An 18,842-nucleotide genomic window follows, 5' to 3' on the forward strand; every position below is an offset into this window, starting at 1 on the left:
GAGATGTTATGTTCCATAACTGAGAGGTGCTATTACAAATATAAATGAAATTGGTAAATTCCTATGAAGTATTAATAGCTATAAGGACACAGTTTAAGAAATTTGCCCAAGATTATGAATTTTTCCAAAGGCAAAGCAAACCAAGGTACTTCCTTCATGACACTAACCCAATCCTCCTCCTCCCCACTCCGACCTAACCTTTATGCACTTCATACAGATCAGTGACAAAACACAGATGATTGGAAAGTTATTTGACCATGTTAGAGACAACAGCAAATTGAATTACATCAGCTTATTTGATCAGTCGATCCCAAAAGCAAAAACAAGGCCAGCATTAGCTCATTCAACTTGTTCGTGGAACTGAAATCTGAGGCCATCGCACTGAAAATCATTACGACTTAAAGAAAACATGAAAAGGCAATTGTTTTTATACGAAGAGTGAAAACATCATTGAGAAAATTAATGCAAGATATGTTTACCTCTTGTGGTTGCTAATTGTAAGTTCACTGGAATATGCGACTGGCAAATGAGTTTGCTTTTTATGAGTAGCTAATTGTAACCAAACAACTGGTGCAATGTCACATCACAGTTCATGAAATTAACAGTCATTTTGATGTTACATATTGTTCAAGAGATTAAGGAAATGCACATTAATTGTAAAGAACAGAATTTAGCTAATTTGCTGGTGAAGCAGGCACTAAATTGAAAAAGTTGACAATAAATGTAGGAGAATAAATCCCAGCTCTGACACAAAGCAAATCGGCCTGCAAACTATATATATATATTTTTTAAAAATCCACCTGACTTTATTCATGGAGGAATGGCACAGGGATATGGTTATCCAGTGAATTGACACATCCCCAAGATAACACATGCACACAGGCAATAACTTTATTAATCAAAAACATTTTTAAAAAGGAAGCATTTGTGAATAAAAACCAAAAAACAAGAAATGTCCTAATTGAACAAAAACAATTGTTTATGAGATAGAAGAAGAAAAAAAACACAACTGCTGAACTTGCACATCAGTTTATAAAGAAGTTTTTACTTTCTTGTCAACCAGGTCTCAAGGTTTCTCAGACATTATGAGTGCTTTTTAGAACTCAAATAACTGATATGTAAATGTTGTGGAAATAAAACAACGAATGCGAAGCAACAAAAATAGTTCTCACACTTAAAATAAAATTTGTCTCAGCATCACCAAGATGTTCATATCTCTACCAGTATAAGGTTATTCATAAGTCTCCTTTAGTTTGCATTCAAATGAAATTGCTTTGATTGTTGAGGGAATCACATTGTTAATGACAAGTCTGTCTATGAAAGAAACCTCCACAGTGCAGTCCCGTCGTTTTGAAGATCGTAAGACTTACAGCCTTTTTGACATAATGAAAAACATGCTCCACATTAAATTGAGTCAAAAGCTTGCTGAACGAAGATAAACATTTTACGAGATGGTGTCCTTTGTCGAAGCCATGGCGGTTTCTTGGCAAGTTTCTGCCAATCCTCGTCGTTTTGTTATATGCAGGAGCCACGTGCTCGGTTGTGAGTGAAGGATCACTTTCTTTGGAACATAACTTACGTTTCTAATAAATTAATGTTTATTGGTGTCCTTAATTCTGGCAATCATGTTCTTAAAAAGTCCAATGGTCATGAAGAATTAACAGTTGGTGCCAGATGCTTGGCATCTTTATATGCAAGCACGTGGGGACAAGGCCATGATCTGAGAGCTTGACACCTGAAAGCAGCTCGTCAGCAAAGTTTTATTTTGGCCTAAAATTTGAAAAGCATATTAATGACTTCATAAAGTCACTGCATAGGAAAGTCTGCATATAAAGTACAGCTGGTGAAAAATAACTCCCCCACCCCCCCAAAAAACAAAACCAAAAACAAAACAAAACAAAAACATTTGCAGTGTCAGCATTTGCTTTTTAGGGAACTACAAATGTAGATTAATATGCTCATCATAACCAAATTAATATTCAGTTTATGCTCCAAAAAGATGAAATTTCCCACATTTTAAAGGTAATAGTGAAGTTAAAACAAGCATAAATGGTTCTCTTAAAAAACAATTGAAATAACAAAAACCCCAAATGTTCATCCATTTTCAATATGGCCTGCAAGCATACAAAAAATACCAAAATCAGTGGGTGTGAAACCAAAAGAACAACATTGTGTGTGCTCTGTTATACTAGATTCTTCTTTCTTCTAACGAAAGGCAAATTTTTTTCTTCTTTGGTTTCTTCTCTTGTGACGGCGTCCAAATCGCTGGCGAGCTTCCATTCTGGATTTTACTTTACGAGCTGCAGAAGACATTATGCCTGCATTGAGCAGCACTATGATTTGTGTGAGAATTTCGTGGAATCACAAACTGCAGCACAATGGAAGTACCACAGGAGGAAGAAACTAAATGGACACTTGAATTACTATTAATTACTAGACACTTGGATATGAACACAATGACAATCATAGATTTGTGTTTTCCACATTGTTCATACATTTTTGTGAATTTACAGAAACGTGCCATTTGTGTAGCAAAACGTGGTGTTCCATAAAATTGAAAATGAAGGAAACATTCCATTTCAACTGTGATTTTGCTTATACCTTGTATGATTTCGATTATACTTAGCTCGATGTGTTGGACATTCAAATTAGCAAACAAGTAACGTTCATAAAACACTCAGCCTGATTCATCAAGGCAACATTGAGAGGCCTTCAGGAAATGAAGGAAGATCGCCTTCTGGCAAGGGAATGCCTGAAAAAGAGATGATTGCAAATGCAAGGATTGTGAAGTCAATTACCTGTTGATAAAGGTGATATATTATGAAAATTCATGAATCTAGATTTCTCAATTTTCTGCAAAGTTCTATACAGAGATGAAAATGGTTCGAAAAGAGAAATCATTAACAAAAATTGGTATGATGCTGTAACGTGGCCTGCAAAATGATGTTGCTTTGGGAGTTATAATAAAATATTATTATGTAAATGACACAGCTCTCCAATCCAAGTGAAGGACATGATGTTGCTAGAAATTCCCACACAAACACAAGCTTCTGCAGGTAGCCGCATTCTTTACATGTTATATTGTTATATACCTGGTTAACAGGCTGCTAATTATACGCCAATCTAATAGAAACAGGGGGCAACACGAGACTAGATTGTGGAACAGGGGGCAAAATTGCAAAATAATGAAGGGATCATGCTTCAAATTCTTCATTACCATAATGGTCACTGTGGCTCCCAGCAAAGAGCCCACAGTATAAACTATTACCTTGCCTGAAATATCCTACTTAAAGAGGGAACAAGAGAAAACAAAGCAGATCCACAGCAAACGACAAACATCCTCAACCCCCATTGATGAAGCCCCACCTCACAAACTCCATTCATCAACGTCCACCAAATTCTGCTCTATTTCCATGGCGAACTAAATTGGCACCCTGTTGAAAAGGGACAGACATCAATAGAGACCCTGAACTTATGAGGCCCATCCTTGATTGGCTTCACCCACTCAATTAACTAATTACCATGACAAAACAAACAAGCTGTTTGATCCACAAAATGGCAATGTACACACTCCTGGACGTTTGTGGGAAGGCAAGTAAATTTGATGGAGAATATGATTACTCCATTTCACTGTTACTGATAAAAGAGAAGATAGGATGGATCGAAAAGTGCAGCATATGAACCTTTGGGGACCATATACCCTTGATGCAGTCCAAGGAAGACTGTACAACTGCATCAAACAGCCTCTAGAGTCTAGACTTATCTCAGCAAGTCAAAGAACCCTTTCAACTTGTTTTCCTCAGACTTTGTTTGGTCAAATGAAAGATAAGTTTCTGCATCCGAGAGTAAAGCAACCATTTTGCCTTTGTATTCCTCACAATTCATCACGAAAACAACATGGTGCTTGTAAGCTGGGAGAATGACAATATCATTCAACACACACACTGCCCAAAATGATGGCCGTTTTCCCTGCTGATTAACTGTTTAGAGGGGGGACAAAATACCCACCACTCATAACACAAAACACACAGGTGATTCCTCCAGTAATGCCACAGCAGCCATCTCCACATGTGTGGCTTTCTTAGTAGCTGATTTATGTTATGCAAGTTTCAATCCATTCTGCAGAATTACTGGCCAAGTGGGTGCAAGTTTTCAGACAAGAAATGTGAATTTATTAATAACCATACAATGATGTGATCAAATGAAAATATGTGATGCAGAACATCACCAAGAAAAGAAAAGTGAATACAAGGGTACAGCTGGTATGAATTTTATGTATATACAGTATATTTAGTATATATATATATATATATATATATATATATATATATATATATATATATATATATATATATCATACCTGTGTATACATATGCTGCATGTATATGATGTAAGATTGGGGCAGTTGGCATGAAACATATTTAAAGAAAAAAGAAAAAAAGGCGCATTCAACCATCAACATAACTGTAGTAGATACGGTGTCAGATGAGCCCAGATCTGCTCTTGCTTCTTCATTACTCGATTGTGAGGGTAGATCTAGTTACTTTTTTGGTTGGATGCTCCGTTTTTCCTTTTTTCTTTAAATATCACTGGTCGGTTAACCCTCAGGTGTGATTGGCTGCTGGGCACGAGACTCTGAAACACTGCTTTGTGATTGATCGTCCAGCATAACCCACTCCCTCATTTAGCATTTATATGAGAGGGAAATCAAGGAGTTTTTTTTTACTTCTGAGGAAAGTCAATGGATGCACGTACTACGTGTTGTTGATTGAAATGTCGAGATAAACAATTTTTTGTTTGATTGTAAGAGGTTGGAGAACCCATAAATCCTGAATCATTCTTATACTCTCAATCGCAAATCCTTACTTGATATGTCTATATATTTTTATATGTATGTATGTATGTATGTATGTATGTATGTATGTATGTATATATATATATATATATATATATATATATATATATATATATATATATATATATTGTATTTCATGAAATTTAATTCCAGGCTATAAGACAACAAAAGGTGGAACTTTTAAAAGGGGTGTAGACTTTCCATCCATTGGAACCATACTCTGTGCAGAGCGTTGGTGCTGCTTAAGCAGTCTCCTTGGCTATTGGGCACAATCCTGGACGGATCGCCACTCCAACACAGGATACCAGCAGGCTGGCATCATTTTGCCGACCTCGGAAGAATGACAGGTAGAGTCAACCCCACCAAGTATTAATTCAACAGCCGAGTGGGATTTGAGCTCAGGATCCAAGGACCCAAGCCCACCACCCGAACCATTAAGCCAATACTAGGTATGTGTGTGTGTGTGTGTGTACACACACACACACACACACACACACACACACACACACACACACACACACACACACACACACACACACACACACACACACACACACACACACACACACTATACTGTGCACAAATTTGGGTTATTTCCACCTTTGTGGTGGGTGTTATCCACATTAAACGTTTGTGGGAAGTTTGAAGTGTGCAATATAGGGAGATGATAATTCTAATTTATGTAAAAGTCAATTGAATATCACAGTTAGCTTGGAGTATGTAAAATAAATTAGGAAATTGAAAAGGTTTTATTTTTGCTGTAATATTGTAATATCCACTTCACACTAATAAAATATGCAGGAAACAGTTTGTGGATTTTTGCACAGCAAATAATAATCAACTATATTGAAGTTATCAACACGAGCTATGTTAATATATGCCTGGTGTTGGCTTAATGGTTCTGCCTGTCATCCTTCCGAGGTCTTCAAAATGAGTGCCAGCATGCTGGAAAACTGTGTCGGAGTGGCGACCCATCCAGGATTGTGCCCAATAGCCAAGGACACTGCTTCAGCAGCACCAACGCTCTGCACAGAGTATGGCCCCAATCTCCCCCTCCTCCTCTCCTATGTTAATATGAATTATAAGAAATGACAATAAATGTTGCAAATTAGCAAATATGTGAAATGAATTTTCATCAGTTTGTTCCCTTGCTTGAAAGTCTGAGTGGGTTCAGAACGGCACCAAGGAAGAAACTTTCAACAGAAGAGCATGTGAAGATTCAAAATTTGTGAAAAGGAGGAAACACAATGAAGAAAATAACAGAAAAACTGAAAATCTCCTTCAATGGTGTGAGGTACACTTTGCAACACCTGAAAAAAACTGGCTCAGGATAGACAAGAAAAAGCCCACAAGACCAAGAAGAACCTCCCCAAGGTAAGAAAAGCAGTTGAAGTTTTTCAGCTTTTGTGGGAGAAGAAAAATCAAGTCAGCAGCAGACAAGTTAAATGAGAGCAGGCCTGAACATTAACATCTTGTCCAGCACTATGTGCAGAAGATTGATTGCAGCAGGTCTCCATGGCAGAGTTGCAGCAAAGACACCACCACTAAAGCCACAGAATATGGTGAAAAGACAAATTTGCAAGGGAACACCATGATTGGGTGACTGATATATGGAATCGGGTACTCTGATCTGATGAATCGAAGTTTGAACTTTTGGGATCAAAGAGACACCAGATCATATGCCGAAGACCTGGAGAACATTGCAACATGCAATGTTTGTAGTTAAACACAGGGGAAGCGCTGTGACTTTCTGAGCTTGTATCTCAGCTTTTGGTGAAGGAAAACTTGCTAAAATCAATGGGACACTAACAAAAGAGAAGTACAGGTAGATACTGCGGCACCACCAAGTTCCTCGTGGAAATCAGAAGAGGATTCCTTTTCCAACAAAATATGATTCAAAACACATTTCCAATATTCTAAAACAGTATTCGGAGAACAAGGTTACAAATGGTTTGCTCCAAGTGTTAGAATGGCCACTCCAGAGACCGGATATGAGTTCCATCGAGGCCATATGGGATTTTTTGGAAACAGAGAAGAACATGAGGAACCCAATGAACCTTACAAAACTGTGGAATGTACTGCAGGGTTTTTGGCAGAATATTCCTGCATGAGTGCTTCAGTCCTATAAAGGAAGCATTGGTAAAAGAGTGACGGTACTCTCGAAGACAAAAGGCAGACACATAAAGTATTGACTGAAACTATAAAATGACACTTTTCTTGTGATTAACTTCAGCAGTTTGTTCCATGCGCATTTATAAAGGCTGTTAATCTTGTAAATAATTTCAAGTGTTTGTGTGGGTTGTTTTTTTGTTTGTTTGTTTATTTGTTCCTCTTTCACAGCTGAACTGCAACACCGAGGGTCCCAAAATATCGGGTGTATGTACTTCAGCATCGGGGTAAGGTTTCATGCTGCTGGACATTGGCCTTGAAGGCCATTTCAAGACCACCAAAGGCCGCTATAAAGTGTATTTTGAGGGTCAGGCTGTGCTGTGGCTGGTCCACAGGCAAAAGGTAACCACCATGATGCCAATAACTCCATAGCTTTTCAATGCCAAACACATCCTGAAACCCCAGCTGGGAAAAGCTCACCCAGCTGGGCAGTGCCACGTACTCCTCCATACCCACCTCGTTTACAATAATAAACACACATCACTGTTGTCACTGATAATTTGATGAATTTACCTGAATGGATGAATATCACTGGAATAACCCAAACTTGAGCACAGAACTATATATATATATATATATATATATATATATATATATATATATATATATATATATATATATATATATATATATATATATATATATATATATATATATATATATATATATATATATATATATATATATATATATATATATATATATATATATATATGGTGTCCCCAAAAAAAATATAACTTCAAAAATGTTTCGTTTGATCCTAAAAAAGCAGTAATTTTGTCACTAATGCTTCATTTCTTGTTGCAGAGACCCTGAAGTTTATTTTGATACCAAGCAAGCACCAGAAAAATGCCAAGACTGACCGTACAACAACGGACGAAAATTGTTGAACTTTGGCACCAGACGAAAAGTGTCATACAGGTGCAACGTCTTTACTCGAGACATTTCGGTATCCACTTGCGCCATGCACCAAACTTTCGGACAATAAAGTGCACCATCACAAAGTTTATCAATGTGGGAACCATCTGTGACCTTCCCAAGGGTCACAGTGGTCGGAAGAGGACAGATCGTAGTGAAGAAAATGTGGAAATGGTGAGACAGACGGTCGTTCAGAGTCCAAAAAAATCGATTCGACGACTTTCTGCCAAGACAAACATTCATAAGAGCACCGTTCAGAGGATCCTTCGCCAAGACATTCATGCCTTTCCATACAAAATTCAAATGGAAACGGTGCTTACTGATCAACAGAAACGCAAACGACAAGACATTGCAAATGGGTTCTGAGGAAAGTTGGAGGAAGATGCAGACTTCCTCCAAAAACTTCACATGACGGACGAATGCCATGTTCACTTGTTCGGGGAGGTAAACAAGCAAAACTTTCGGTACTGGGGAAATGAAAATCCTGGTAATGCATCAACTGAACTGGTGCCTCAATCTGTTCTCAAAGTCACCATGTGGGTGGCGGTTGGTTGGTATGGGATAATTGGTCCATACTTCTTTGAAGATGACCAGGGACGCACTTGCACGGTAAACCAGAGGAATTATCGCGAAATGATTCAGGAATTCTATCTGCCTGAGCTACGTACTCAGGCCTGTAGGAGAAACAACCTGATCCAGATGAGAACCCAGTGGTTCCAGCAGGATGGGGCACCACCCCATACAGTCAGGGAAACAAGGGGTTTTCTCAAACAACATTTTGAAGGCCGCTTTATCTCCCGCTACGAAGACGTTGAGTGGCCACCGTATTCCCCTGACCTTACTTCTCCAGACTTCTTCTTGTGGGGGTATCTCAAGGACAGATCTATGGAAACCCTAAGCCTCAGACTCTTGATCAGCTGAAGGAAAACATCCACCGAGAAATCCAGAACATTCCTCAGGAAACGTTTCCCAATGTGATGGAGAACATGACAACGCATTTGCAGGCAGTGATCGGACAACGTGGAGCCTACGTCGAACATGTGGTCGAAAAGAAACGACGATTCTATACCAAAATTTAAATTTTGGTGGCAATTGTGACATTGGTACAATAAACTTCAACCTTTCAGCTTTCTATCCAGCCATATATCTTTTTTAAAAATATGTTATGACCATCCTTTTTGCAGATGAAAAGTTATATATTTTTTGGGGACACCCTGTATATATATATATATATATATATATATATATATATATATATATATATATATATATATATATATATATATATATATAAATATATATATATATAAATACATATGAATAAATATGTACAAATCAACTCGAAATTGTGTTTGTAATTACGGGGAATAAGAAACTCGCTGAGCCCACATTTGACAACCTTCACACGTAACCCCTCTCTCCTGTAAAATGTACGTGACTGAAATATATTTACGAATCTGTTCTGGAGGCTGCATCATTACTGAGGCAAGACTGTGCCATGCCATTGATCCACTGCCCAGATTACAGCAGGAATTTGGAATTTGGGCACTGTCATGATAAGTTTACAGAAAAATAAACGATAATGTATGGGGAAAGGTAACTGCATTTGACACATTGTGATGAAAAACAGCTTTACTATAATTCAATTATGGGATAAGTTTGAGAAAGATTGGACACAACATAAGTAACTTATAATCTTGTTTCAGATTACATTAGTGACCTGTGCAGTGAGGTTTGAGAACCAAACACTAAAAAGACAGTTACCTGGCCTGTTGTTTACTGGTTTCCGATGAAAAAGGTGTTCACCCTTGATTTTGTGGAACCAACCGAGCCTGTGTGGATGAAATTAGCTCACAGCACTGCTGGCCAATGAGGGCACAGCAAAATGGCTGTGGCCTTTGCTCTTCATCAGGAAGAAAGGATGGCAAAGGCATCATTGTGCCACGTGATTAAGTGTCAAAGCAAAGCGAGTGGGTGTGGGTTAATTTGCAATATTAAATACCCTCCAGCTCAGACCAGAAATAAAAAATACAAAATAATTGATTTATTTTCTGCGGCAATAGACTGCATCCTTCATCGTTCCAGTCATTCCTAGATAAATCAGAACTACTCACAGGCAACAAAAGGCCTTTGTCCAACTGTTCATAGTTTAATGGAGGACTGCTCTTCCCTCTGGACTGGAGATGCTGTCTTACATCTGCCTTTCCTGAATTCTGTGGAGTCTCAAATTCTCAGCATTATTGGCTCACATTATTGGCACCCCCATATCACATCTGAATGATGCTTTGAAGCTCTCACATTGCAGACAGGTCGGTGACCTCTGTGTTATTTTTTTTACCACCTCTCCTCCAGTCCAGATCCTTTTGCTTTTCCGGCTCACCAACCCTCCATAGCTCCTCCAAGATCGTACATGTTCTTCTATTAACCCTGTCCTGGTTATACTCGCATAGTCCAGGCTTATTGCACATCTGAATATTTTTGTTCATCTCTTCTCCCATTTGTTTAACTCCCTTCAGGATATGGTTTCATTGTGCTCTTCCCTCCTAGGCTTCAAAGCCGACAGTGCACCACACCCACTCCTAATCACAATATTTAATACCATCATTTACTCAACCTCACTCAACCCTCTGACTTGCAGGTTACTAACATATTTATCTGCTCTTATCTCTCCTCTTTTCCTGTTAATTCTTTCCCTTGCTTATTCTGTCCAACTCTAGTCACACTGTCATACTCATCGTCCATTGCCTTTTTTCCATTTGTTACCTAAGATTAAAAAGAGAGATACAGCTGGTGGATGGATACACAAGGTCGAAACTATTTGACACACCCGGTTCCTGTCGAAGGCCAGCTTGTAGTCGAAACCTCAGAACAAACTGAAATCATGCCAACACTTTTGCTTGAATAATGTGTTGTCTCTGTTTTATTTCCATTATCTATCACTTTTCCCAAACACTGTTTCTTTGTCTCTCGTCTTATTTACATCCACGATAAATGCTTTTCCAATACCTCCAAAAATATAATCTGACTTGTTTAAAATACCCCCAAACTGTTGAATATTTCCGTGCAGTCATTGAAATTATTTTTTAACATTTTCAACAGCAATATTTTGGAATTTTTCTCACAATCAAAGCTCATGGAGGAGGGTTGAGCAATTCAGCAGCAAAAAGCAGAATGAGCAATTCATGCAAGGCATTTATTTGCAAGGCAAAGCTCAGAAAATTAATGGACAAAGGGTGAGAGCTGTGGCATGGAAAATGTCAGGCATTCAAGATAGATAAAATTTTAAAAACACTCATTTAAGAAACTGCTCCATTAGAAAATGTCATTGTCAAAGGTTCTTGGGATAGGAAGAGTCTCCTGTGAAACAGTAAGGTGGTGGATGATACAGTGAGAAGAGATGACGTGGATAGAACCTTACTGGTAGCAAGCTTTCAGGCACTCGAACTGTGAGGTAAAACGGTTGTAGCTTCCTCCGCAGCCACTGTACCAAAACTTCTCACATCGGCGCAATTTTGGATTGTAGTACCACTTGAGCAGTATCTCGTGGCATGGGCCCTCGACCGGTTTTTCTTGACAGATCACTGTCAGGTACCAAGCATGCACGATGTTACACAGTGACATGCGCATTGTAACCATGTACAACTCACTTTGTCACTGCAATGTGATTTCTGTTTTATAAGAAACATTCATTTATATTGTGGAGGGAGGAAAACAGAAATCTTGATGAAAAGAGTCGACACACAAAATGTTTTAACATCATAACTCGCTGAAGAAAGTGACATGATAATAATTTTAACTAGAAGGGCACTCGGTGGAGCGCATACCTCTGCCACGTAATGCCTGATCCATGAGAACACATCGGGCCCAATACATTTTTGAAATATCATTCTATACAGTGCTATATCGTTTTGGCCCGATCTCTCAATGGTGAAGAATCACTTTGAAATTAAATAATTCTCGTATCCAGATCCGGATTCGGATCTTCACCAAAGTCGAATCAGTTCGTCCTTGCCCCACACCCAACCTGTCCACCAAGTTTCATCCGAATCCGTCCACTTTTTGAGACATCGTGCTATATATCGTTTCTGGCCCTATCCCTCAATGGTGAAGAATCACTTAAAAAATTCTAGTATCCACATCCGGATTCGGATCTTCACCAAAATCGAATCAGTTTGTCCTTGTCACACACCGAACCTGTCCACAAAGTTTCATCCGAATCCGTCTGCAACCTTTTGAGATATCCTGTACACAGACAAATAGAGACAAACAAACAAATAAACAGACAGAAAAGGGTGAAAACATATCCTCCTTCACCTTCAGTGGCCGAGGTAAATTAATAATAATTATTGCATTGCCATTATTGGTCTGATAATTCTTTATTTTCTTAAACTGTGATGGATTCAAGTGTTTATTCTTAACAGAAAAAGGGCAATTCAGGACGAGGTTAAAAAAGAAGAAATATATTCTAATATTTACCTTCTTTAAATGCAGGACTGTGCCATGGAATATAACTGCAAAAAAGATAAACATCAGGCAGGAAAATGTAATTCTTCCTTCTTTCATTGAGCAAAAGTGGATAAGTAGATACGTTCATAGGAGTAAAAATTTCATCAGGTCAGGAATCAATCCAGAGTAAACAGCTCAAAGGTAAGTGCACCACTTCAGCACCATCAAGTCAGTACCACAAGGCAAAGTTTACAACAATGGCAAGCAGTAGCTTGGACACAGAAATAGCGACACTCACGGCAAAACAAAAATGCAAGAATTGGCATTGGTTCTGCTTTATGGATTCAATTGACATCACAGACAACATCATTCAATCACGAGCATGCACCGATGAGGTGTGAAAATGGTCTTTTTGAAACAAAGTGGTGGCTTTTAAACAAATGTTAATACTGCACTCAAGATCATTTAACTCGTTTTATTCAATGCCAAGTGATAATAGTTCACATTCTATCCACACACAAAGCTAGTTGGATAAAAACAAGCGTCGAGTTAAAGATACACGTTCGAGTTTTAAGTGAAGGTGAAGCTTTAAATGATATGAAATCGATTTTAAAAAGTCAATTTGATGAACCAATAGATGAGGGAAATTATGTTTTTACCTTTCATCATTCTGCCTTGAGTCTTTGAAACGTGCACGGATTTCACGGCACTTTGAGGCCAATACCTTTTCTGGGTAGTTATACAGTTCCACTGGTAGGAAGGAGGGTGGAACATAGAACAGGTGCTTGTCAATTAATTAATTTTTGTTTTTCATAATCAGGTGTAACATGAATTATCACCTCAAACAAGATATTGACTATTATCACATGGTGCAAGTTCCTGCATTAAACTGGTAATGCCTTGATTGCCTTTTTATAAAATCTTTGTTCTGCTAATTGGAACACTAGCAAGCAGGTAGAGTGTGTAGCGATCAATCAGATTGAGCTAGAAAACGATAACTATATTAATAATTGGAAACAGCATATTGTATCTGTTCCCTGTGCTTAAAGTGATGAAAGAGCAAAATATATTTCAGTAAATACATAGGATGTGATATATATATATATATATTTGCGTATTCGCGCCCGCCGGCGTGCGAACGGCCACTTGACTCGAATCGTGGCACGTCGCCCACCGGACGGACACGAATTCGCAACACTGGTGTCAGGTCGTGGGACACAAACCCATCCCCCTCCTGGCAACACTGGTGTCAGAGAGCGGGAAAACAGGCTCTCCCGTCTCCAGCTAAATTCACGGGAATCGGTCCAGGGGTGAGAGGAGCGACCCCCGATTCCCTCCAAATTACGAGCGATTTAAATTAACCCCTTACGAGAAATAAGATGGCGTCTCAAGGCGAGCGGGAGCCGGGGGTATTAGAAATGGATTAAGAATGTGTAGAATCCATGGTCCAGGATGAAGTCCCCGAGCAGGAAATGCTTATGGTACAGGACGAACTCCCCCAACTGAACCCAGAGCCCGAAATAGGTGTGGCGGTGGCCGCGGTGTATGACACCTCCCCTCCCCCTCTCCGTCAAAACCCCCCGATCCTTGCCGAATCGGCTCAGCTGAGTGCGCCCGACATGGCCCAGCTATGCACCATGCTGGCAGGAATCAGTGGGGACATGCACAAAATGAAAACGAAAATGGATACGAATACACAACAAATGAACGAAATGAAAACGAAAATGGATACGAATACGCAACAAATGAAAAACGAAATAAAAGGCATGAACGAAAAAATGGAAACAAACATGAAGGAAGAAGTGAGAGAAATGCGGGGTGAGACGCAGAACATGGGAATGAGCCTAAAAGGAAGCTTGGAAGAACTAAAAAACGAAATGAAAAAGGAAGTCGACACGATACGAGTGGAGGTGACCGGGTTAAAAGAGAAAGTAAGAGGAGTGGGGGTCGCCATGGAAGAGCAAACAAGAGAGGGAAAACGAAATAAAGACGGTGGTGGGAAAGATAGATAAAGTAGGAAAAGGACTGTGAGAAGTAAAAAGGGGACAAGACCAAATAAAGGAGGAAATAGGGAAGAACACGACGGTGATAGAGGAATTAAAAAGAGAACAAGGGAAAATAAAGAAGGGATTGGGAGCCGTGAAGGAGGACTGTGAGAAAAGACATCGGGAAATGATAGACAAAGTTGAAAACCTGCTAAAGGAGGTAAAAGCGGAGACACAGAAAGGATTAAAGGAGGTGGGGGAGGAATGTAGAAAGAGACATGAGAAGGTAATTAATGAAATGGAGCGGAAAGCTAGAGAAAAGACAGAGGAACTGGGGGAGCAGATAGGAAAAAAACCGGGGCGAGACGGAAGAGCAGTTTAGGACAACGAGGGAGGAAATATCCAAGACAAATAAGATGGTGACACAGGTACAAGGGGAAGTGGAGCAAATAAGAGAGAAAGTCGGGGAACTGTCGTTAGGGACGATAGGGGAGGAAATAAATGGAGTAATAAAGGGGAAAATGGAGGAAATGGAGAGGAGACTGAAGGAATGTGTGGAGATCCGGTGTGAGAGGCAGGGTGACCTCCTTTGGGAACAGGGGGAGAGGATATACTCCCTCGAGGAGGATCGTGCCCAGGTGGGGCCGGTGTCACAGGGCGGAGGAGGAGGCTTGCCCGATGCGGGGGTGAGCATGCCAAGCTTGGGGAGGGTAGAGGCCGCGGGGTCTTTTGGCCGAAGGGCGGTACCCAGTATGACTGTTCCGGGGGGTGTGCAGAGTACGAGTCCAATGGCTTGGGAGAGTAAGCGGGACGACGCGGGGCACGGACAGACACGGACAGGGGTGGTAGAGCCCCTGGGCAAATAGCTGGGACCCTGCGGGAGTGAGGCACCGTTGGGACTGGGGAGGTACACCCCCCCAGGAGTCCCTTGGGAACTGGAGGGGGGGACCTCGAAAGGACCGAGGGTGCCGCTACTCCCGTACGATGGCAAGACGGACTTGAGGGCGTACATGGCCCAGTTCCAGTGTGTTGCCAGAGGCAATGGCTGGAACGAAGCGCAGGGTGTGGCACAACTCATGACGGCCCTGCGTGGCGTGGCCTTGGAAGTCCTGACCACGGTACCCAGTGAGGGGGTGACCCTGGAGGATCTCCATTCGGCCCTAAAAAACCGATTTGGCATGGACCAGCAGAGCGAGCTTGTTAAAGCTCAGCTCAACGGGCGCAAATGACGCTCCCAGGAATCACTGGGAGAATTGGCACACGACATTCGCCGCTTGGTGGGGATCGCGCACACCAACATGCCGCCGGAGTACCGGGAGGAGATTGCCCTGGACCATTTTCTCCGAGCGATAGGGGGCACCGATGTCGGAGCATTGCTGACCGTATGGCGCCCGGACAACCTCCAGAAGGCGGCTGATACTGCCGCCTGCTTGGAGGCAGCCAGAACGCCATTGGGAGGGGCTGGGCGGCATGTGGTGGCAGTCCGACAGGTGGGCCCCGTGAACGACAGTGCGCTGGGAGCCGGGGCAACCCTGGGCGATCAAGCGCGATTGGAAAAGATGGTGCAGGGCATGTTCGACCGCCGGTTCAGGAGATCTGGGGAGAGGCGGTCGGGCCCAGGAAGGGCGGGGGATGGGCCATCAGGGGGTACCCCAATTCGGAACGGAGGGGGGTATAATTCGGCGTACCGGAGGCAAACACCTTACCAGAGGAGGTGTTATAATTGTGGCGCAAGGGACCACCTGCAGCGGGAGTGCAACGCCCCGCGCAGGGAAAGGCCCCCGCGAAGAGAAGAGCCACGGCCCCCCAGACCACCAACTCCGCCACGGGTCAATAGGGATAGCCAGGCCCAACCATCACCCCCCCACCAGTCCCCGGGAAACTAAGAAGTGCCGAACATATAGGGCCGTGTTCGGCAGACTCGGACGGAGAAGAGCCCTCAGAACTGCGACAGGTCATCAATTGTGGCTAAATTGGCAATGGTAGCTTAACAATTCGGTGCAAAGTTGCCGGCGTAGGGGTAGACGCCATTGTGGACACAGGAGCAAGCACCACGATCATCAGCCCTGTGGTCCTTGATTCGAGTGTAGACGGTTGGGATGAGATCCACCGTCTGCAAAACCATAGTTTGCAGCTAGCTACCGGGGCAATGGTCCCCATCATAGGACGTGGTTTTGTGTCGTTTAAATTGGGCACCGTGAAAACAAGGATAGAGGTTTGGGTGTCGAAGGTGTGCGACCCATGTCTAATAGGGTTGGATGTGCTAACGGCCGGTGGTTGTAAGATCGACTTGGGCCGGGGGGTCATGCAGCTGGGTGGTGAGGAGTTGCCGTTAGGGGGCGTGAGCACGGATGAGAGGGTGGAGCTGGAGGCTCCTGACTCCGTGGTCATTCCCCCGGGTGCCGAGGCAGTGGTCCCGGCCCGGTGACGAGCACACCCAACGTGGCAGGGTCCTGCGGCCTGGCGGAACTACCGGCAGGGCCGTCAACCCCGGGTTTGGTCGTGGGCCACACCCTGGTAAGTACCGACGGGCCAATAGTGCCCATGCGGGTGATAAATGTTAGCACGGAATCACGCACTATCAGGAAGGGCACGAAGGTGGCAGATTGCACCCCAGTAAAAGAGGTCGCGGAGCTGAGGGACGATAACGTCAAGCCGGACCGGCCCCAGAGGGAGTCTCCAGACTTGATTAGGAATTGGCCCGGTCCCATTTGCGAGATGGTAAATCGGAGTAGTGTAGATTTGGAGGATGCCCAGCGGGAGGCCTTATACAAACTGGTCGACCGACACATGGGGATCTTCTCCTTGTCACCCGAGGATATTGGACGTACGGGCCTGGTGCAACATCAGATCCACACCGATGGGGCCCGGCCTGTCCGTCAGCCTGCTCGAAGGCTCCCATGGAGCAAAAGAGAGGAGACTGATGAACAGGTTGAAAAGATGCTCAAGGCAGGTGTCATTGAGCCCTCGGGAAGTCCTTGGATGTCACCGGTTGTGCTGGTTAAAAAGAAGGATTAAAAAAATGCTGGTTAAAAAGAATGGTTCTCAACTTTGGACCTCAAGAGTGGGTATTGGCAGGTGGAGATGGATAAGACGGGGAAGGAGAAAACGGCATTTTCCACAGGGAAGGGACTGTATCAGTTCACTGTGATGCCGTTCGGTTTGTGTAACGCCCCCGCCACCTTTGAGAGACTGATGGAGCGGGTACTAGGCGGCATGCCGTGGCAGTCATGCCTGGTATATCTGGATGACGTCCTGGTACACGCTAAAACATTCACCCAGGAGATAGCCAATTTGGACCAGGTGTTTGGGTGCCTCAGGCAGGCAGGGCTAAAATTGAGCCCGGAGAAATGCACCTTGTTCGCGACAGAGGTGGCCTATCTCGGACATGTGATAGGCCGCAAGGGGGTGAAGACCGACCCCGGAAAAATTACAGCGGTTGAGGAGTGGCCCGTACCTACAACTGTCAAACAGGTACGGGGCTTTTTGGGACTTTGCTCCTACTACCGGCGCTTCGTGACAAACTTTGCGGAGATAGCCAGGCCCCTTCACCGGTTGAGGGAGAAGGGGTTGAGATTTAATTGGACAGGGGAGTGCCAGGAGGCCTTCCTCAAATTAAAGGGGTGTTTGACATCCACACCCGTTTTAGCGTACCCCACCGATGATGGGATGTATACCCTGGACACGGATGCAAGCCAGGAAGGATTGGGAGCAGTCTTGTCTCAGACACAGGGGGGCGTGGAAAGAGTGATCACGTATTACAGTCGGGCCATGAGTAGGCCCGAACGAAATTATTGCGTAACTCACAAGGAGCTATTGGCTATGCTGTCTGCGGTGAGCCATTTCCACCCGTACTTGTACAGAAGGAAATTTTTGGTTCGAACTGACCATTCCTCCTTGCAATGGCTCTTACGGTTCAAGGAACCGGAAGGCCAGATTGCAAGGTGGTTGGAAAAGTTGCAGCAGTACGATTTCAGTGTGGTCCATAGAGCCAGTAGGGCTCATGGGAATGCCGATGCGCTCTCTCGACGCCCCTGTCTGGGAGAAAACTGCAGATATTGCACGAGACATGAGGAGAGGGACCAATTAGCAGACACCTCCCCGAAACTCCCAGTCCGTGCGGCCCGGGTGGTAGGCCCAACTTTGCCACTAACCGCGGGAGAGGAATTTGGTGGATTGGCATGGAGCACGGCCCAGCGGGAAGACCCGGTGATAGGGCCAGTGTACAAATGGGTCCAGGAAAACAGGAGGCCCAGTGGGGAGGAGATCGCCCCGTTCGGAGCGCGAACAAAGACATACTGGGCTCAGTGGAGGACCCTAGAAATGAGGGACAACATCTTATATTGCAAGTGGGTGGAGATTCCTTCCGAACAAACTTCTTGGCTGGTGATAGTCCCTGATGGGTTTAAGACCCAAATTTTGAAACAGGTGCACGGTACCCACGCTGGTGGCCATTTGGGCAGGACAAA

General features: G+C 43.0%; 1 protein-coding gene across 4 annotated transcripts in view; it reads right to left on the minus strand.

Annotated features, from left to right (window-relative positions):
* Positions 1-525: 525 nt before the first annotated feature.
* The window catches only part of LOC147028295 (collagen alpha-4(VI) chain-like), a 36,707-nt gene continuing 18,390 nt past the window's right edge, over positions 526-18,842 (minus strand). The window contains exons 5-9 of one of the 4 annotated variants that reach the window (XM_085878577.1): positions 13,048-13,138; positions 12,419-12,453; positions 11,361-11,523; positions 9,707-9,774; positions 526-2,752 (exon numbers count right to left, since the gene is read on the minus strand). In XM_085878577.1, the coding sequence (XP_085734703.1) occupies positions 2,691-2,752; positions 9,707-9,774; positions 11,361-11,523; positions 12,419-12,453; positions 13,048-13,138 (419 nt within the window). In that variant the 3' untranslated portion in view covers positions 526-2,690. Of the gene's footprint in view, positions 2,753-9,706; positions 9,775-11,360; positions 11,524-11,546; positions 12,185-12,418; positions 12,454-13,047; positions 13,139-18,842 lie in introns of those variants that run through there. The other 3 variants (XM_085878579.1, XM_085878578.1, XM_085878580.1) reach the window with 3 other exon arrangements.

The sequence above is a fragment of the Eptatretus burgeri genome, chromosome 4 (genome assembly GCF_056783735.1).
Source record: "Eptatretus burgeri isolate ZD-2024b chromosome 4, Ebu_testis_v1, whole genome shotgun sequence".
NCBI lineage: Eukaryota > Metazoa > Chordata > Myxini > Myxiniformes > Myxinidae > Eptatretus > Eptatretus burgeri.